Below are 22,232 nucleotides of genomic sequence, written 5' to 3'. Positions count from 1 at the left end.
ATTAATATTATGTTCACCAATATAATTACTTAATATAATAGAGATAATTCATATATTTAAAAATTTATGTAGCAACATAAAAGAGAGAAAGTGAAATATTAGTAATGTATAGAAAGAAAAGAGTATTATTGTTGTGTATAAAGAGAGAAAGGAAAGTATTTGTTATTGATTGTGTGTTACTAACGGAGGCTTAACCTCCTATCTATACACATACAAAAGGTATATTTTCAATGTTATTAAATTTATTCTCTCTTGAAAATTGACATCCACTTATTTAACCTTATCACAACAATATTTTTTTTAAAAAAATCGTAATTAAATCAAACACAGCACCATTGTTATCAAACCGACTCGATCCGACCGGTTCGATCAGAGACTCGGTCATCCGATCACCTAGCCGGGCCGAGCCACTCGTTGAATCGGCTATGCATTAGACCCAGTGGAACTTCGTTCGACCCAACGGGTTTACGTAAACTTGATAACCCGTCCGGTTAATTTAAATCGGTCCGGGTCATTTTTTTTAAATGAAAACGGCGTCGTTTAGCTTTCAGTTGCCCACTCCCCTTTGGCCCTTTCAACGAAACCCTAATGGGTATCGCCCCTCCCCATTGCACCTAATATGAGAATCCGATTCTAGTGGAACCCCCCAGCCAACCTCGTCTCTCTGCTCCTTTGTCGTCGGCACTCGTAGTTCCTCACCGTCGCCCTCACCTCGTCACTCCATCGTCTCTCCCCTCATCTCGTTACTCTGTCGTCTCTCTACTCACCTCGTTACTCTCAGTCTCTCACGGTCACAGCCTCACCTCGTCGCTCTCTCAGTCTTTCACCTTGTCGTCGTCGCGGTTCCTTGCTCCTGCCTTGCATTCACTTCGTCGGCGGCAAAAAGTTCACAGAAGACCGAACTAATCAAGCTATGCATCTGCTCCCTCAGGTTAGTCGGGTGGTGGTCGTCGTCTTCTTGTGCCGCGGTCCAGGAACCAGTTAACTAGGTGAGCTCCCTTCAAGTTTTCAACCCTGGTCTTTCACTAAAATTGTTGTTGAATACTGAACCTGGTGGTTGCTGTTGTAATTGAATTTTAGAGTTGTTGAAGCTGAGCATATTTTAGTTAGTATTGTTATTGAGTCTGGTAGTTATTACTATTGTACTTGATTTTTTAGAGTTGTTATTGAATCTGGTGGTTATTACTTTAGTTAGAATTTTTTTGAACTTGAATCTGGTGACTGCTGATGTTGCATTTAATTTTTTAGAGTTATTGTTTGTTGCTGGTTGTTGTGTTGTTTTAGAGCTATTGTTATTTGTTGTTGGTTTTTTTTAGAGTTGCTGTTTGTTGAATCATAAGTGAACTTTGGTGGAATGATAGTGGTTATTATGTTGCTTAAAAATTGACTTAAGTAAATCTTTTGTTGTTGAAAATATTTTTTATTTTTTTTTTAATTGCTATTACGAATTATTTTTTATATTGATTTAAATTGAGAATATATTTTGTACTAAAGATTAGTTTATCGTTTTTTTAGATTATTAGTTATGTTTAAAATTTGATATTTAATTATTAATGTTTGTAAAAACTTACATTTTAAGACATTATTTTAATTTTATTTATATAATTTTATATTTTTTTAATTATGACCGAATTAATCGAAAGAATCAATAACCAATCGATTAAACCAATAATCCATTATGACCGAATTGATTACCCGTTCCATTCTAATACAGCACTGGCTTCAATTGAGAGAAAGAAAGAGATGATGTTCTGCTCCACCCTCCCATCCACGCCTTCCCACCACCACCAGAAAGTACTTGACCCACCGCCGTCCACCGTCAATGCCACTAACTTCAACACCGTACTCGAACTCAAACAAGTACACGCATTTCTCGTCAAAACCCAAAGCCATCACTCTCTCCCTCTCACCCGCGTCGCTCTCATCTGCGCCCTCACCAACCATTTCTCTTACGCTCACAAAATCCTCCGCCTCTCACCAAACTCCCAAGAACTCGTTCCATGGAACTTCTGCCTCAAACATTTCGCCGAAGGAGAGTCCCCTCACGACGCCATCACTCTCTTCCGTCGCCTCCGCCAAATGGGTACCCCAATCCCTGACCACTTCACGTGTTCCTTCGTTCTCAAAGCCTGTACTCGTGTTTCCGACATTCAAACTGGGAGAATCATTCATGGCTTCGTGGTGAAGCTTGGGTTAACAGCTAATTTGGTTTTGCAAAATATGATTGTGCATTTGTATGCAGTTTGCGGGGAGATGAGTGATGCGCGCCTTGTGTTCGATAAAATGCCTCAGCGAGATGTTGTTACTTGGAACATAATGATAAGTCAGTTGGTTAAGGCGGGTGACTTCCGTGGTGCTTATGGTTTGTTTTGTCTGATGCCAGAGAGGAATGTGAAGACTTGGACGTCCATGATTTCGGGGTTTGTCCGGTGTGGGAAGTCGGAGGAAGCTGTAGGGTTGTTCTTGGAGATGGAGAGGGAACGTTTGAGGCCAAATGAGGTGACCGTGGTGGCAGTTTTAGCGGCTTGTGCTGATTTGGGTGACTTGGAGCTTGGCAGGAGTGTTCACCAGTTCGCAGATCGGAGTGGGTTTCATGGGAATGTACATGTTTGTAACACACTGATTGATATGTATGTGAAGTGCGGATGCTTGGAAGAGGGTTACAGAGTTTTTGAAGCCATGAGAGATCGAAGAACTGTTGTATCGTGGTCGAGCATGATAGCAGGGTTTGCCATGCACGGTTATGGAGAGAAGGCTCTAGAATTGTATGATGAGATGATTGAATCAAGTGTGGAGCCAAATCATGTGACATTCATTGGGCTCCTCCATTCTTGTAGCCACATGGGATTGGTCGAAAAGGGTCGAGAGTTTTTTGCCACCATGACCAGAGCATATGGAATAGTGCCTAGGATTGAGCATTATGGTTGCTTGGTTGATCTCCTGAGTCGCGCAGGGCTATTGAAAGAGGCTCATGAGGTTATCATAAACATGCCTATATCGCCAAATGGGGTCATTTGGGGGGCTCTGCTTGGTGGTTGCAGGCTTCATAAGAACATCGAATTGGCTGAGGAAGCTATGAAACATATCTCGGAATTGGATCCACTTAATGATGGATACTACATTGTTCTCTCGAATGCTTATGCAGAGGTGGGAAAATGGGAAGAAGTAACGAAAATCAGGAAGTTGATGAAGAACAGAGGGGTGAAGAAAACGCCTGGATGCAGTTCAATCACAATAGATGGAACAGTTCATGAGTTTGTAGCAGGGGACGAGTCTCATCCTGAATGTGATGAGGTATTTGAGATGTGGGAAAAACTATTAGTGAAGATGAAGGAAAAAGGGTATGTGCCAAATACTTCAGTTGTGCTTCTTGATGTGGAAGATAAAGAAAAGGAGAAGTTCCTCTTTCGCCATAGTGAAAAACTGGCACTTGTGTATGGGTTGATGAACACAAAACCTGGAATGCCTATTAGGATTATCAAGAATCTTCGTATGTGTGAGGATTGTCATGCTGCTTTTAAAATACTATCTGCCATTGAAAAGAAAGAAATTGTGGTGCGTGATCGGAGTAGGTTTCATTGTTTCAAAAATGGTGATTGTACATGCAAGGATTATTGGTAGTTATTTTATGCGTTTGCTGACAAGTAAATATAAGCTTTTAATGACAAGAACTTTTCGCTCATGATAAGGATAATTCAGCAGAATTGAAGGTAATGAGTGTGATCATGTGAAACAATATAAAGTAAATAAAAGAAAGGATCTGACGAGATAACTGGTACTCAGTTAAATGCTGATAATTATTGCTAATTATCATTGCTCTAACGCCTCTGATTGTGGACTACTGTTCATGATTCCAAAAGGAGAAATCAATATGGGAAGAACAAATGGGCTTGGTTGAAAATCTTGTTGACTATACACGTATCATGTTTTAGATGTTTGATGTAACAACTAAAGCTTCTGCTCTCTGTCGTTATGGAGTAGAGCCTTGGCAATTTGAAATATGTAACAATAATTAAAATATTAACATACCTAAGTAGAGAGTTAACTTGTAAAATTTGGTAGTGTGTTGGCTTGAAATGTTGAACGTTAATCATTATCAAAGTTATTACAAAGATTTCAGTATGCTAATTTTCGAATCAAGCCTCTAAACCATTTCCAAAGCCAATCCAATTTGAAGATGTTGCATCACAGTTGAGAATGATCTTGGAGAATTAATTTCTACACAAAATAAAAATAAAAATAAAAACATATGAATTTTAGTATCACTAAATGATTTACCGGAAGTTGTTCTTTTAAAAAATGTATTATTACTAATTCTTATTCTTGAAGGCTTTGCGCCGTATATCCTTTGGTCCATTATTATCTTCAAATTCTGATGAAATCAAAATTGTTATATTATTTTCTTTTAAGATGTAAATGGACGAATTAAAGTTAAAATTATTTATGCATATATCAGTTGTCTAAATGGGCAAAAATATGATATCTTTTTCTAAGGCTCTTTTCATTAATTATTGACATAAACTATATATCCTTTTTGAAACACAATTACAACTCTTACAAATAAAACATCTTTCTATTTTTAATATATTCTTTTATATAACCGTCTCTTTTAAGTATGAAGTGTAGTTACGTATAGATTTTTTTTTTTATTTCTTTGGTTCGTAGATCTGAATAAAAAAAACTCTACTGGAGATATAATGAAGAATCTTAATAATGTGTATAATAAATTTTAAATTTCGTCTAATACAAAAAAAAAATTCAAATAATTATTTTAAAAAATTAACTATCTTAATCCTAATTTGACAATTACAAAATTTCTTTTACTCTGATTTATAAAGATGATAAGATACTCTCTCAGCCTCTGATTAAATTCTCAACTTAACTGTATTACAGCTTAAGTGAAGTCTGGTAGTGCCGCTAATAACTACAGACATAGATTAAAACAATGGAATAAAGATTTAGAGATGTGCATTGGAGTTATCTGTTTTGTCTCATGAACTGATCTCTGTTCTATGTTAATTTAAAAATCTTATTAACATTTACATAAGCTCTTTAGTTTATACTTTGTCAAATATTTTATTCACCTAATTTACCCTCGTCTAGCTTATGCAGAATGAGCAGGTTTGCGAGAACTATTGATGCCGAGGGCGTTGCCATTCTAAAGCGCCGCCAATAACTCAACCAGGGAGCTGCTCTCAGTTATCATGATCACTTCCCAATTTCAAAAGTCATCGGAGAAGTTTCTGTCACCTTGAAGTGTAATATTCAGTTAAATTGCTCAGTGGCAGTGCGTGCCATCCCTCTTCATGGCCTTCATCAAACAAAGGGTTAGCTTATACAGCTCTCTTTCCCCACTCTCACTCTGCACTTTCAAACTCTATTCTTCTTCTTCCGAAGCTTTGATTTCAAAAGCTCATGACACAGACGAAACCACAGAAACTGCCCAAACCACTAACCTGTCACCCCAAGAGACCATTATAGCAGAACAATTTCACTCTCTCATTAAAGACCACTACCGCAAGAACCCTAATCCCAACGCCACCCCACCCACCCCCAATTTCACCATACCCGATCTCAACATCAGTTTTTCCAAAATCTCCGCCACAGAAACTGTTTCCCCCGCCGTCACCCGCAAGGTTATCGAGAAATGCGGGGGTGTCCGCCATGGCATCCCCTTGCTCCAGTCTCTCGCGTTCTTCAACTGGGCCACCTCCCTCGAGGGCTTCCCTTCATCCCCTGAGCCCTACAACGAGATGATCGACCTTGCCGGAAAGCTGAGGCATTTCGATTTGGCATGGCATTTGATCAATTTGATGAAAGTTCGCAGAGTCAAAATAACCATCGACACGTTTTCTGTCCTTGTCCGACGATACGTGAGGGCCGGATTGGCTGCGGAGGCGGTTCACGCCTTTAACCGCATGGAAGACTTTGGTTGCTTCCCTGATATTGTTGCATTTTCAATTGTGATTAGTAGCTTATGCAGGAAGAGAAGAGCAATTGAAGCTCAATCATTTTTTGATAGTCTTAAGCATAGGTTTGAGCCTGATGTTATAGTGTACACTAGTTTAGTTCATGGTTGGTGCAGGGCTGGGAATATAGCGAAAGCCGAGGAGGTTTTCAGGGATATGAAACTGGCTGGAATCAAGCCTAACACATACACTTACAGCATTGTGATTGACTCACTGTGCCGGTGTGGTCAGATTTCTCGTGCTCATGATGTTTTCTCAGAGATGATTGATGCCGGCTGCGATCCTAATGCGGTTACTTTCAATAGTCTCATGCGAGTTCATGTGAAAGCTGGAAGGACTGAAAAGGTCTTGCAAGTTTACAATCAGATGAAGAGGCTGGATTGTCCTGCTGATACGATTACTTATAATTTCCTAATTGAGAGTCATTGCAGGGATGAGAATCTTGAAGAAGCTGTGAAGGTTCTCAACTCAATGGTTAAGAAAGGGGTTTCTCCTAACGCGTCAAGTTTCAATTCAATTTTTGGATGCATAGCTCAGTTACATGATGTTAATGCTGCTCATAGGATGTATGCTAGAATGAAGGAGCTGAAGTGCCAGGCTAATACATTAACTTACAATATATTGATGAGAATGTTCGCGGACTCAAAATCAATTGATATGGTTTTGAAATTGAAGAAGGAGATGGATGAGAATCAAGTTGAGCCCAATGTGAATACTTATCGAATTTTGATTTCAATGTATTGTGAAAAGGGGCACTGGAACAATGGCTACAAGTTTATGAAGGAGATGGTTGAAGAAAAAGGACTAAAACCTAATCAATCTGTTTATGAAATGGTTCTAGAGCTGTTGAGGAAAGCAGGGCAGCTTAAACTGCATGAGGATTTGGTGGAAAAGATGGTTGCCATGGGATTTGTCTCTCGCCCTTTGTAGAAGTAGCTTCACTTGTCACATCTTAGTTTATATTAAACTATAAACTACTTGTATTACCTGCTTAACTCATAGTTTAGTTGGTTAAGAAAATAGTTGGAGAGTTCTTTATTTTATTTTATTTTTGTGAACTTGTTAAATTCATAGGCATCATCTATAATTTCTTTTATTTATGGCCGAAATTTTGTAGTACTTGAATAACTTGGTGGAAACGTTGTTTGAAGCTAGGCATTTAGCATATAAGGCCGTGGTTGTTTATAGAGATGGAACATTAAGACAGGAACATTAAGACACAAAATCGTATTTGACAGATGAGACATGGATTAAAATCGTATTGGATAGATGAAACTTGGATAGATATATTGTATCTAGTGATACTAAATTAATGTATTTTGTGTTTATTCTGACAGAAAAAATACAGAGATACTAATAGATAATATAATTTATTTTTTTATTATTCTTATAAATTTTTTATTATTATATTTTTTTTCAATTTTTTTAAATAAAAAAATTAAATTTTTATAATTTGTTCTATTTTATTACAAAACAAAATATAAAAACACTAAATTTTGTATCTTTGTGTTTTATGTCTTGTTTTTAGTGTAGATAGTATACTCAGTTAAGCACTTACTTTGTAAGATGTCCTATTAAATATCTGTTTTGCTTAGCAAAAGCTTTGTTGTGCTATTTACGTTTCCCTTATTTTCGCTGACTATTAATAAGTTTGCAGTTTGCTTAATTTTTGGTGTTATTTTTGTTTTAAAAAATAAGAGAGAGATTGAGTTATTCCTCCAATCCCAACCTATAGTGTGCTAAAATGAGTGAAATACCAAGAATGTGAACTAATTCCAAAAATAGGTCTCCACACATTTTTCTTATTCTGATAAGTTGGATTCATCTATTGGGTACATTCGACATCCGTTGTCCATAAGGCAGGCCATAGGATAGTAAATGACGCTCTTAAATGTTGATCATATTTGGTTTCAATTTATAAATTAAACTAGTGTAAAATTCGTGCCACACGCAGGTTAAATATTGATCTATTGTAAAAATGTGTTGAATATGTCTATTTACACTAATAATTGTTATTTTTAATTTGAAAAACTACTCTTGTTAAAAATTTATTGTACAATATATAAGATTGTTACATCATCTCCTTTTCAGAAGCCAAATAATTTTGTCGATATAAATAGATTCTACTTAAATGTAAAAACTATTATGTTTATTTGTTTAAATATAGTTACACAAACAATGAATACTAACTAAGTGACATTTAGTTATAATAATTAGACCCTTAGGTAACGTTTGTTTTCGGAGACAGGATACAGAGATATGGACAGCACATTTTTAAAAAATGTTTGAAAGCAGAGACATGAACACTGAACACATTGTCTCCGAGTCAGTTTTTTATAATTTTGTATCCACTCTTTTACGAAGGACAATGACGGACACGGGATTTGGAAGAGGGACACGGACTTTTTTTATGATTTTTTTCTCCATAGATATTTTTTATTATTCCACTGTTATCCCTTCTTATTTTTTCTAATTTAAAAAAATTAATTTTTTAAAAAAAAATCAATTTTTAGATATAAAAAAATTGGTTTTCTAAATAAAAAATAAATTTTTATGTGCAAAAGCTAATTTTTTTATGTAAAAGTGGATTTTTTTTAAAATTGATTTTTTTATTTAAAATTAATTTAACTTATTAACTTGAACGAAATTTTTTTTTAATCGAACTCAAATTTATTTTTTTGTTAATATTAACCATATGTATTCCTACATATTAATAATAAATTTAAAAATAAAATAATTATATTTTAAATTTTATTTTAATATAAAAATTATTATATAACTTTTTTATTAAAATTTTTTGTCTCTTCAAATATTTTTTTCAAGTTCTACTCTCATTTTTTATTAAATTAATTTGTATTTGATGTAAAAAATTTGAAATCACATGGCTATTTTAGTCATTTCATATAATATTTTAATCTTGTTCATGTGTATCCAAATATAATAATGGACATTACATTAGTGTCTTGTACATCGTATCCAAACACAATACATAAACAATAATTTTTAATGTCTCCGTCCTATTGTCTCTGTCTCAGTGTCATGTTTTGTTCTGTCTTTCAAAACAAACGCTACTTTAGTGTATGATTAATCACATATCGCATATTTAATCTACTTTGTTATAATTTATTTATAAAATTATATGTATATTTAACCCAAGTCTATGGCTAACCACAAATTAAGTATTTAATCTGTAAATAATTTTTTAAAATAATCTTTTAAGTGTTTTTTCAATAAAAAATTTTGCAAATTATTTTCATTCGCCCTAATTAAAAATGCATTCAACAAAGAAAAAAATAATTACTATAATAAAACATAATTTATGAGCAAAAATAATAACAAACAATTCAAAGATTTAATATTAAGAGTCTATTTCTCCATCAAATACTATCACATTCATACCATGAAGTTTGTCACTTATTTGAATAAACATAATTACGAAACGAAAATATTAGATAGAAATATGCAATCATAAATACAGACTTGGTATTATCTGCATTTTGTTGTATATTATTATTCTTCAAGACAAATTTTTGCTCGTTGTTTCATTGAAAATCTATTATTATTTTTCTTGGTAATATGATTTGCAAAACCACATTTGACACATCCACAACCTGAAGTCATAAATTATGGCATTGAGATTACAAAAGAGAAGCTAAAATTACAGAACACTGCCGTAATGCTATTTGCCCTTCTAGTTCCTCTTATATTGCAACCACAATTTTTCAACACTTTGACTCAAAATTCACATATATTCTCTGATGAAAAAATCAAGCATTATTCATCTATTATGAGGGCAATAAAAGTAAAAGAATTAGGTGAAATTGTTTTCTATTCATCCCAAATTGCACTTTTTAAGTATATATAGTTGATAATGAAAGTTTAAATGCATAATTGAAAAATACTACAACTCGAGACATCTAAGAGGGCAATTAAAATCAAACTAAGGATGACTCATTAAGAAAAGAAAACAGGTAAACAAATTGATATTTTTGTTTTGAAGAGTTAAGATGCAAGATCTCTTTATATAACAACCTCTGGATCTAAAATTTTGAATATACCAAATCAAAATGAAATTTCATTTGATAGTCTATATATTTGTCTTTTAAATTTATATATACAATAATGGTCATAAATTATGTATATAATTAAATAAGAATGGTCATAACTCATAACCATACCTACATGAAAAAATGGTCATAATTTACATATATAATTAAATAAGATTCTTCTCTGGAATTTAAATAAAAGTAGTTTAGTTTTCAATTTTTATGTTTACAAAAATGGTTGATTAGTATTCAATTTTCATACCTTTAATTCACGCAATGCACCAAATATTTGAATTGTGATGAGATAATTTGACCAATAGATAAATCTTGGCTTGCTTTCATATCATCACAAAATTATGAACTTTAAAAATAACTCAAAATTTTGATAACCTTATGTTATATTGCACTGAGTTGTTATTAATTAGAATAATTAGTAAGCTAACATTTTTTTCAAAGGAACCATAGAGACAACCCTAATAAAAAAAGATTGCCTTCAACCTATTTTTTCTAAAATCAAATACATAAAAACACATAATTAGTCTCCATCTCAAAATATTATTCTTATCAAAGTAGTTTAAAAATTACATAACAGTCACATTTACATGTGCTATAAAAAATCACGCCATAGAAATGAGAAAAGACACTTATACATACTCTTGATTTTATTAGTAACCAACAGGTAAAATGCTGAAAACGAATCGAATTAACAAAAGAAACATTAATAGAATGCTGATATGTGAACCTTCAAGCCCCATGGATGCATACAAAAGCATTACTTTTTTGCATAGAAGTTTTTCATGGGAAAGCAAATGAATCCTATTAAGCAGTGCAATATCCGACTAGCAATAGCTCTTAAAAGAAATCAATCACTAATTGCAAAGTTTATATCTTCTCCACAGTTGAAACCTATAATTTAAATTAAGATATGCAACATTAATTTTTCATATATTAACTGATTGAGTGAAAAAGGTAGCGGGCTTAATATTCTTGAAAATGAAAGTGTATGGAAATAAGCAAATCTAACCATGACTGAATCCAACATGATATGTCCTAGGAAGGTTATCACAAACTCTCCTGACATTTTTAACAGCCTTGTAAACGGGGACTTTATATTCTAGCACACTATTTGGTGAAAATAATGTTATTTTTCCCAAAAAAAATAAAAGGGCTCCATCTTTTCCATAAGTTGATAAAATATCATTAGTATATACATATATATTCTCTCAAGTATATTATTATCAAAATATAAAAATGCTTACAAAAAATGGTAATTTGGTAAATCATTTTTAAAATAATAATATACTAATATTTCAGTTAAAAAAATCAAATTTTATAAAAATACTTGCAATGATATAAGAAAAAAGAAAAAATTCCAACTCAACGGCACCTCCAACCATCCCCAACCTTAGCTCCTTCACCGCATTTCACATAGCTTCACTCAGACATTCACTCTCACCTCTCTCACTCATCGCATCGTCATCGCCGGTCATCACTCATCACTCTCCTCGTCAGATCCTCTGCCTTGTCCCTGCGACGTCTGTGTTTGCTCGCTTCTTCTTTCTCCGCGCCTGTGCCTCCTCTATCTGTGCCGTTTCGGTCGCCTTGGCTCTGTCGTGCCTCACCTGTCGCTGCCTCCGCCTCGTGCCTCGTCTGGATCTGCTTCCTCCGTTGTCATCGTGTTGGCTCCTCTGCAGGCTCTGCTCTGCGTCTGCCGAAGCTCTGCTCTCTCAGGCGCCGAGGAAGAAGAGGCGAGCAAACACTGACGTCGCGAGGACGAGGCAAAGGATTCAGTGAGGAAAGTGACGAGTGATGACCGGCGATAACGGTGCGATAAGTGAGAGAGGTGAGAGTGAGTGTCTAAGTGAAGCTCTGTGAAGTGCGGCGAGGGATCTGAGGTTGGGGATGGTTGGGGGTGCCGTTGAGTTAGGGTTTTTACTTTTTTTTTAACTTTTTTCTTATATCATTGTGTAAGTACTTTTATAAAATTTGACTTTTTTTGACTGAGATATTAGTTTATTACTATTTTAAAAATTATTTATCAAATTACTATTTTTTGTAAGCATTTTTATATTAACACCAAATTTTTAAGTCAATACATATAACATAATATTATGCATTACTCTAAAGTCTTATGCATTCTAAACATAAAATATTAATTTATAGTCTTATAATGACTAATAATACAAAATATTAAGATTTACAATACTTAAATTTCATATATAAAATAGTCGTCATCCATCACTAATAACACAATATTAATTGTGTATGATGACCAGACTGTCGGGTCGGATCCGGGTGACCCGAGTTATGCCCTGGTCCCGATCTCACTCATTTCGTAGATTTAATTTCTTTTTCCCGGGTCAATTCCGGGTCACTTCAAACTCATGTCTTCATGATCCAAAATTCTTTGAATCTGGACCGACTCTTTGGACCGGACCGAACTGTACACATCCCTAGATAAAATCAAAATTGTTACATTATTTTCTTTTAAGATGTAAATGGACGAATTAAAGTTACAATTATTTATACATATATCAGTTGTCTAAATGGGCAAAACATGATATCATTTTTTAATTTCTAAGGCTCCTTTCATTAATTATTGACATAAATTATATATCCTTCCTGAAACTCAATTACAACTCTTACAAATAAAATATTTATATTGTGCAGTTTTCCTACACATAATAATCTGGTTGAAAAAATTATTCATGTGAATGAAATATATGTTTGTCATCATAATAATTGTCATGTCGTTTTCCTGTTGTAAATATGGGTGCAGACTTAATTAAGATAGCATAGTCATAACTCATAACTCATAAGTGATAGCTATGGCATATTCTTAAACTTAACAACTAAGGAGAGTTCTAACTTCTTACTTTGAATTGATATACGTCGCTTCACCTTGAAAAGCACATTGCCCATCCCACATCATGAATAATGGTCCTATTGCTATCTATTTTTTCCATCATTGAATTTAATTTGATAATGCACCTTGCCAATGCAATTTGAACACAGAAGCCTTAGCATGTGAACAAGATTTATTGTGTATTGTAATATATACTAAACTTAATATATTCCTAGCTAGCCATTTAGAATAAATAACAGCAAAGAAGACTAAATCTGCTCCATAGAACACCGAATACATACACACACGATTACAATTTGTGTCTAAAGATATTAAGCCTGAGAGCCTATCTTTGGTATTAATCCTTCCTAGAAGTATACGCACCAACTGAATAATTCAATTTTGAGTGGGGAATAAGTCATTTACATATTATGCCTAAACTTGTTGATGAGGCTCACAGGGGATTCGTTAGGGGGGTAGCTACAGAAAGATTTATGAGAGACCGTTGACAAGTGTAAGACAGTACATTGGTTCAGGAGAAAGGAAAAAAAAAGGGAAGAAAATCAGCCACTATTATTGACGAAGTGTATGTTAGGATCTTATTGAAGATGCTTAATTTTTCCCTCCAAGTTATGACCTTAATTTAAATAATCAAAATAATTCCTTAAATTTCACTTTTGATTCAAATTGATTTTCTAAATTTAATTTTCATTAAGTTAAATTGTTCTTCTGAATTTTCTAATGTTAATTAAGTTCATCTTTATCCAATTTTTTTGTCTATACTCATACTTTCACTTTATACTCGTTTTTATTTATATTGTTGAAAAGTTTGGAAATTAATTTAACTCAAAGTTAAAATGTTTAACCAATTTTTTTTATTACGAGAAATGTTAGAATACTAACAGAATTTATTATTTTTTATTAATAGTTAATTATTAATATTTAAAATTATAAGTTAAAAGTATGTCGTTGAATTATTAGATTAAAAAAATTGGATTAATGACTAAAAATGATAGTAAAAAATAATAAATTTTGGTAAGGCTAAAACAAAGTAGCTCTCCTTATTTATCATGTCTTTCAAGGGGAGGGGTTTAAGGAGCTACTATAGGTTCGAGCCCTTGAGCATTTCTCCCCTTTTTTTGTTGTCATTACATAACTCGCACACTCATTTACTCACTTACATTATTAGGAGTATTTATGAATCAAATTTGATCTGCATATCTGAAAGATTATAAGATCTGATTCGCACACTAATAGGATAATATTTTAAATAAGTATCCATATATCTACGAGTCTACAAAAAACAAATAAATAAATAAATATTTTTTTTTTTTAAATAAAAATAAGTTTTTTTAAATATTTTTATATTTTGCGGATATATTCGATATCCGATCTAATCCAAAAATCGGATCCAAACAAAAAAAAACACAGATATTGAATCCGATTCGATGATTTTAGTGCGGATCAAATCGAAATTTTGACCATATTCGATTTGAGTAATTTGATCCGCATTCACCCTTATACAATATGAGATTATTAAACCTCTTCTCAGTCTTAACTAGAATTTCAACTTAATACAACTTTTTAAGAGACAGGTAAGTCTACCATCTCATTCAAGTCAAAGTTACTTAATTACTTTAAATATAGAGATTTTTTACTCCAAATAAACAAGTTAGTTTACAAAATAAAAAATAACCATCTGTATCCAGGACAGACCTAGAGGGGGTGAGTAGTAACTTCGGTGCTCCTAAAATTTTAAGAAACTATACTTATATATGAGATATGTGTTTAAAAAATAATAAAAAAATATTATGTAATTTAATAGTTTTATATGTATTATTTTTTACTATATGATGGATTTATGTCTTAATTGTTTAATTCACTAATATTTTTACTTAACTAATTTAATATCATACCTTCAAATCTTTGAATTTTGGTAATCATATTATTTACTTTAGATATTATTTTCTTGTAAAAAATACTCATTTTTCTTTTAAATTTTTGTTGTTAAAAAAAATTTATAAAGATATCTTATATCTTGTATTCTTTAAGGGTACTATGTCTTTCAAATAATTAATAATTTATAATTTATTTTTAAATTTTTTAAAATTTTTGAAAGAATTAATTTTAATTAATAAGATATGTGATAATTTTTAACTAAACACGTTATAAATTATTAGTATTTTATAATTTTATAATGTACTATTAATATTGTTATATTTCTTTTATGTTAATTATCATATTAAAAATAAAATTGTAAAAAAATATAATTATATATATATTGATAAATATTTTAAAAAAGGGCAATATACCTAATTAAATAAATTCTGTGAATTGTTTACCTGAATACACAAAACAGAAATCTCTTACGTGCATGTGTAATTTCAATTTTATGTAAACCGTGGGAGCTAACCACGGTTTCTATTTTGTACGTAAACCGTTGGAGGGTACAAGGTTTTATGTTGGGAAAAGGTTGGGCATAATCCGTGGCGACCTACCACGGATTATGAAGGAAAAAGTTTAGGCATAAACCGTGGTTGCTTTTCACGGTTTATGAAGAGAAGGACTTAAACAAAAACCTCTATTGGTTCTCACGGTTTACATGCAAAGTAGTATAAATACATAATCCGTTGATGGTCATGGCGGATCATTTGTGCTGAAACAAAAATTAAAAGAACAAGGGGGTTGAGAGAGTTTCAGGGAGAGCTTTGGAAGGTTTTGGTGAGATTTGAGTGGTGGAGAGCCATGGAGGACAAAACTCGTTTGTATCGACTAAATAGCGTTGCTTACGTAGCTGGATTCATCGACGAAGAGGTTAGTTATTATTGCTATTATGATAATGGTAGTTATTATTATTACTTTTATTTTGTACTAGAATTGGGAAGTGTTAGCATTATAATTATTGTTATTGTTAGTAGAATTATTTCTGTTGGTATTGTTGTTATCCCTATTATTTTGTTGTTGTTTTTAGTATTTATTAGAGGAAATAGAAAACCAAAGTCGGTATCTAATAATTTTTTTATACTATGTTATTAGTATTGGTCGTATGTTGAGGGATTTTGTTACCGACATTTTGCAGTAGGGTTATTAGCGGCGTTAGAAGACAGCAGAATATGCCTTTACACGATCGAATTATACCGTATCTAAAGACCGCGGGCTTGTATCATTTGGCTAGGCTGAACAGTCACTGGTTCTGGGTTGATGAGCCTCTACTTAGCACATTTATTGAGCGGTGGCGTCCTGAGACCCACACCTTCCATATGCCCTTTGGGACTACACTATCACATTGCAAGATGTGGCATATCAGCTGGGTTTGCCGATCGATGGAGAGCCCGTTAGTGGGTGCCTGACTGAGTTTGAGAATCTGATGAAAAACGGAAGACCGGCATGAGTGTGGTTTCGTGAGTTGTTTGGTCACAATTACTACGTGCAATCAGGTTCAAACCGAAGTGAATCCATTAAACATCTAAAATATAGGGTCTTAAGCAGATGAATCTAGTACACTAAACAAGGGAACGACATTCATTAATAAGATAACTAACCTTACATTACTCAAATTAAGACTTCCTAAAAATAACTTAAGCAACAACGACGACCCAATAAACGTCACGACATCTAAGCATCCCCTCTAGCAGTATGTCTTCGCTGGTCACAGTTCTTCCGCGTATGCCCAGGCTGACAGCAGAGCCCACAACACTTCGGCTGGTTCGCAACCGACTGATCCATACTACCACGGATCCTGGTTGCGTTCAGACGACCTTCCCTCGCACGCCGCATGTTAGGATCAGGAATGATAGTTGGCCCAGCATATGGGGGCCAGAGGCCTTCTGGGATAGGCGGAAGAAAATTCTGCTTGTAAATGTTGAACACCTCACTCATACGATACACCTCGTGAACATATGACGCCCAATTCAGGCGCGAATAGGCGCAACATGCAATGGCATGACAACATGGATAATGAAGAGCCTGAAAGTGGCCACAGTCGCAAGTGTGATCCTTAAGAAAAACTCTGTAGCTCCCCAACAAAAAGTTTCCGGTCAGTGTTGTCTCAGCCACCGTGTACTCCGATTGGTGCCTATCGTATAAAGTTACGGTGAAGCACCTTGAGTCTCTTATGTTCCAATCAATAGCCTTGACCAACGCCTGACAAAATTCATGTCCAGATCCGAGTTGTGCCTCTTCTGTCTGACCGCAGAACACGAATAGCTCAGCAAGCCTCCCGTAAGTAGACTTAACCAACGATGTGACTGGGAGGTTGCGAGTTCCCTTTAACACGGAGTTCACACATTCACTAATGTTGGTTGTCATGTGTCCGAATCGTCTATCACCATCCTCGTGTTGGGTCCATTTGTCGTATTTCATCCGGTTGGCCCAGTCACACATTGCTGGATTCTCAGTCCGCATGATATCAAACCAGTAATAAAATTCTGCTTCTATTTTTGCGTAGGCAGCATTGACCAACATCCTCCTAGCATCTTTTCCTTTGAAGGTAAGGGCAAAATTCGCAGCCACATGACGAATACAGTATGCTCGAAAAGCACGTGGAGGCAGCCATTCAGTCTCAGGGGCCTCAAGTGCAGCCTTGATGCCATTATGCCTGTCAGAGATAACAAGGAGACCCTCTTGTGGCGTCACATGCGATCGTAGGTTGGACAAGAAGAATGTCCATGACTCTGCATTTTCTCTCTCCACAAGGGCGAAGGCTATCGGGAGGATGTTCGAGTTCCCATCCTGCGCTATCGCCAGTAGAAGCGTGCCTCCGTACTTGCCATACAAGTGGGTACCATCAATACTCAAGAGGGGCTTGCAATGCCGGAATGCCTTGATGCAAGGTGAAAATGTCCAGAAAAGTCGATGAAAGTACACGGTTAACTCATCGACCTCACCCCCAAGTCGAACAAGAGAGGTCTTCAAGACAGTAACTGTCCCAGGCATGGTCGACTGTACCCCTAGCATCCAACGTGGCAACTCCGCGTACAACTCTTTCCAATCTCTATAGATCTGTGCCACTGCCTTCTGTTTGGCCATCCAAACCTTCCTGTAACTAGGCCTGAAACCGTAATCGGCTTCTGTAGCTTGTTGCAAGACCTTTATGGTAACCACAGCATCTGCCCTAACCAAGGGAAGAATCCTCGCACAGATAACGTAGTAATCCAGCTGACGATGATCGCTGGAAATGGAGGTTTCCAAGCAAATGTGTGGCCAGTTGTACCTCCTAACCTCCCAAGTTCCCTTTCGTGCACACAGCGCTATGCGAATCAACCAAGTACAACCCTTTCTGAACTCCTTACATTTTCCATGATACTTCAGATGGTCTGATTCGATGACTCTGTACTGAATACCTCAACGGATGTTGTAGTCTTTCACACTCAAAACAACCTCATCTTTATTCTGGAATGATTGCTCAATCTGAAATTCTGTAGAAGAGCCCCCAACTGTAGGACCATCGTCTGCCTGTTGACCCAAAGCCTCCAAGTTAAGAGTGGAGAAGTGTGGAGGGTACTGCTAAGTGTCAGAACTTGAATGCTCATGCTCTGTATGTGGATTGGCACCTGTGTCATCATCGCTGTCCCCAACGATATCTACAAGCTCATGGTCAGAGTCATCGTCACACATTGCATTCTCTACTTGATCAGGTTCTCCAAAGCCTTGCGCATCATGGATCAAGCCACCACCGGTGCCCACCACATATGCCTGCCCATAGACCCTTGGATTCTCCAAAGGTACAGAACCAACAACCTCCGTTCGATCTAAATCAGCCGTGAATGAGGGGGATCCGACCAGCGGAATAGATGGTCTTACCACAGGTATCAAACTAGACGCACCTCTCGCGGCAGTCAAGCAATGAACTGGAGCTGATGCCCCAGAACTATCGACACCAACCTCCAACTTCATGAACAATTCGTGTACTCTGACCTCCGGAAAACTCCTAACACAATGAAACAGAACCCTAGTATCTTCATCAGCCGCTAGCACAAAGGTATCATACTTAACACCGGTCGAGACAACTGCGATGGGAATATTGTAGAATAGCTTCTTCACCCACTTGCTACCAAATACCCCAAACTTTTGCAAGATGCTGTTCTTCAAATCTGACAAAGTGCTTGATGAACTGATGAAAACACTCAGTGGTTCTCTGTCAGTGAACTTCACACCATATTTTTTGCTTCTTTGGATTTTTCCAGAGCAATGCACTAAGACAAGAGTACTCTCTTCCTCACTTGTCATTGTGACAGTAATCTCTTCACCAGCTTGAATCTTACTCACATATATATAGATTTTCTCTCCTCATAAACCGTTGCAGCTAACAAAGGTTTATGTCCACTCAAACTTCTTCATAAACCATTGCTGCTTACCATGTTTTATGTGCATCTTCCTACCTTAATAAACCGTGGTAGCTTGCCACGGTTTATGACAAATTCCATTCACAAGTAAACCGTGCCTAGTAGCAACAATTTATGTATTACATTGAAACCGTAGTTGACTCCCATGGTTTAATAAAGATGAAATTGCACATACACGTAACAGGTTTCTATTTTGTGTATATAGGTAAATGATTCACTCATTTTATTTAATTAGGTAGATTGGCCTTTAAAAAACTAACTCTAATAACTATATGTTAATTATCTTTATGGAAAAAAATTATCATATTAAAATATCTGGATCCATTCCTCTCTATACCCATAAACTTTGTGAACGTTAACAAAAGTATCTATTAAACAAGAAAACTAACGTTATACCTATGAAAGATAGGTTTCTTATGACAAAAATATTCGAATCCTAATTTTTTGTTGACTCTTTGATAAAACTTTCAAATTATCCACGCCCTTTATCTTCAACCTCAACTCCATCTCCATTTCTTCTTTCTAAAATCCCAAACTTTCATGCCCCTTCCTTTCTCTCTTCCAACCTTCTTTCCAAACTCCCAGCCACTGCTATCATCGTCTCCATTCTATATTTTTCATATACCATACACTGCCACCGCATCTAGATCCTCCATCATTTGTTGTCGCTACAACCACCTCGGCCTTTAATTTTCCACTTTTCTTGCCTCAGCCATTATCCACGTTTGTATCAACTTCATCCACCATTCCTCGCCCCCTGGTTCTCCTTCCTCCACCACTCGTCGCAGCTGCCATAACCACTTTGTCTCCTTCATCACTCGTAGTAATAATTTCTGCATATTCCATTATTTCATTTGTCGTTGTCGACTTTCTCGCCATCCACTTTTAATTTGTTTCTATTATTAAATTTATTGTTAAAATCTATGTTGAGTGGTGATGGTGGTTGTTGTTGGTGGTGGTGGTGAGTTGTAGGAATGGGAGGGTTTTCGGAGGGGGTGGCGGTGAATAAAAAAGGTGATAACAAAAGTGTGATGTGTGATGAGAGTTGAGTGAAGGTGATAGGTTGAGTTTTAGATGGGGCAAAAGAGTTCATGGTGTTTCGATGATTATGAGAAGGGGAAAACTATATGATAGTAGCCGAATGGCTGGTGTAAGATCCGATGTGGGGGTTCGAAGGGATAGTATTGGGCAGTAGACCAATAATGAGTGAGAAGGGTGATAATCGTGATAGTGGCGATGACAGGTGGTTGATGGAACGAGAAAGTAGTGATAATAATTATGAGAAATTTATGTTAAAAGTTTGAAATTTTAGAAAGAAGGAACAATAATGAAATTGAGATTAAAGATAAAAAGTAAAAGTAATTTAAAAATTTTATTAAAAAGTCAACAAAAATTTAAAGTCTAAGTACTTTTGTCATACAAAATTCATTTTTTATGAATATAGCGTTAATTTTTTTTATTTAATGAATATTTTTATTAACGTTCAATCTATCAAAATATTGTTCTCATTATTTTTTATATTTTAATATTTTTAACAACTTTATTAATGATCTTAATTCAAATATATCAAGTTGCAATTCATTATCTCGAGTTTTAATTCAATAACTTGTTAAACGGGTCAAATAATGGATCGAAGTTAATATTTTAATCTAACAATTAGTCTTTTTCTTTATTTTTAATTAAAATTATTTATTTAAATAAAAAATAAATAGATTAACTTTTCTTAAATATTCGTATTTATATGATATATAATTGATTCAGACATTTAACATACTCAAATAGATCAAACCAAATATTTACGCCCTAAAAGTAAAAACATAAAAAAAGAACAAAATATTTTTTTTATACCGAATGATAGAAAATTCAAATTTGCAACCTGTTAGGTGATTATAGAAAGAATATACTATTTAAATTGTAACTTCTTGGGCACAAAACAAAACACTTAACTGACAGATAAAAATTGAAAAAAATATTTTGATTATTAACCGTTTGCTTTTATTGTACTACTACATACATTCTCATCAGTATTGATTGATGTCTTGGCTATAAGTTCATGGAAGCATATATTACATGGGACATATGTGTGTACCCTTGAACTAATCGTGTGAGTGAGTCATGTGGCTTTGATTCAATTGGAACAAAAGTACAAACATGCACTACTAGTACTACTACTGTTCATGAGAAAGAAGGAAATATATATCTCTATAAAAAAGGGAGTGTGAAATTGCAAAGTCATAGTTGAACCTTTTGCCCTAATTAATTTCACCTGTCATACTTATTTCATGGCGCGTCCATATCTCACTGCTTATTAGTGCTGGTGAGTTTTCACTTTTCACAAGGAAACCCGTACTGTATTGTATTAAATGGAAATTTATTTGGATTCTTCATCTAAATGGTATTTCGTAACAAACCAAACTTCAACTATCACAGTAAAATTAAATTCAATAATCGGCAAAAGGTGCTATGCTTTAAATACTTTGCTACCTACTCGGCTACTCCTTTTATATTTTTTCTTTTTTAATTAAAAAAAATCACCGTCTCTTCCCTTTAATAATTATATTTTTTCCTTCAAGATAAATGTAGGTACAGCTAGCATCCTAGTGATTTTAATATCTTGTATTCTTGTTACATTTTACTCTTATTTTACACATCTACTTCCTCTAATTTAACACAGTCATTAACACAGTCCTAACTGTGTAAGTACACATGGCAAAGAGATCAAAAGCAATCACCATGATTGAAACCAAGAAGTCCCCCGTTGAGCTTCTCTTTGACAAGTGTCTTTCGTTTGAGGGGAAGATAATTTATAAAATTCCTACGCTTTAGAATTAGGAGCTTCTAGATCACGAAAACATATAAATCCAATTCAGGAACAAACAAAAAAAACCAATAAACCATCAACAAACAAATAAATTCAATTATTTACAATTTTTTTAAATTATTTTTTTATTTCTTTTTTTTCTTCTAAATATTATAATTTCATCTCTCTACCCTTAGCGAATAGCCACTAGTCACTATTGCGCTTATC

The 22,232-nt window shown here is 34.6% G+C and overlaps 2 protein-coding genes across 2 annotated transcripts; both read left to right on the top strand.

Moving 5' to 3' along the window:
- The first annotated feature begins 1,623 nt into the window (after positions 1–1,623).
- LOC107462527 (pentatricopeptide repeat-containing protein At3g62890-like) lies at positions 1,624–3,621 on the top strand. The gene has a single exon (XM_016081123.3). It carries the CDS (start codon positions 1,624–1,626, stop codon positions 3,619–3,621), a length of 1,998 nt encoding a protein of 665 aa, XP_015936609.2.
- A 1,455-nt stretch (positions 3,622–5,076) lies between these two features.
- LOC107462528 (pentatricopeptide repeat-containing protein At1g20300, mitochondrial-like) lies at positions 5,077–7,012 on the top strand. The gene has a single exon (XM_016081124.3). It carries the CDS (start codon positions 5,307–5,309, stop codon positions 6,897–6,899), a length of 1,593 nt encoding a protein of 530 aa, XP_015936610.1. The 5' UTR covers positions 5,077–5,306; the 3' UTR covers positions 6,900–7,012.
- The last annotated feature ends 15,220 nt before the right edge of the window (positions 7,013–22,232 follow it).

Source organism: Arachis duranensis, chromosome 8, assembly GCF_000817695.3.
Source record: "Arachis duranensis cultivar V14167 chromosome 8, aradu.V14167.gnm2.J7QH, whole genome shotgun sequence".
Taxonomy (NCBI): domain Eukaryota; kingdom Viridiplantae; phylum Streptophyta; class Magnoliopsida; order Fabales; family Fabaceae; genus Arachis; species Arachis duranensis.
This window is presented reverse-complemented; position numbering and strand designations above follow the sequence as displayed.

Excerpts from the sequence above, each read along its gene's own strand:
- LOC107462527 (XM_016081123.3), top strand. The coding sequence starts at position 1,624 with ATGACCGAATTAATCGAAAGAATCAATAACCAATCGATTAAACCAATA.
- LOC107462528 (XM_016081124.3), top strand. The coding sequence starts at position 5,307 with ATGGCCTTCATCAAACAAAGGGTTAGCTTATACAGCTCTCTTTCCCCA.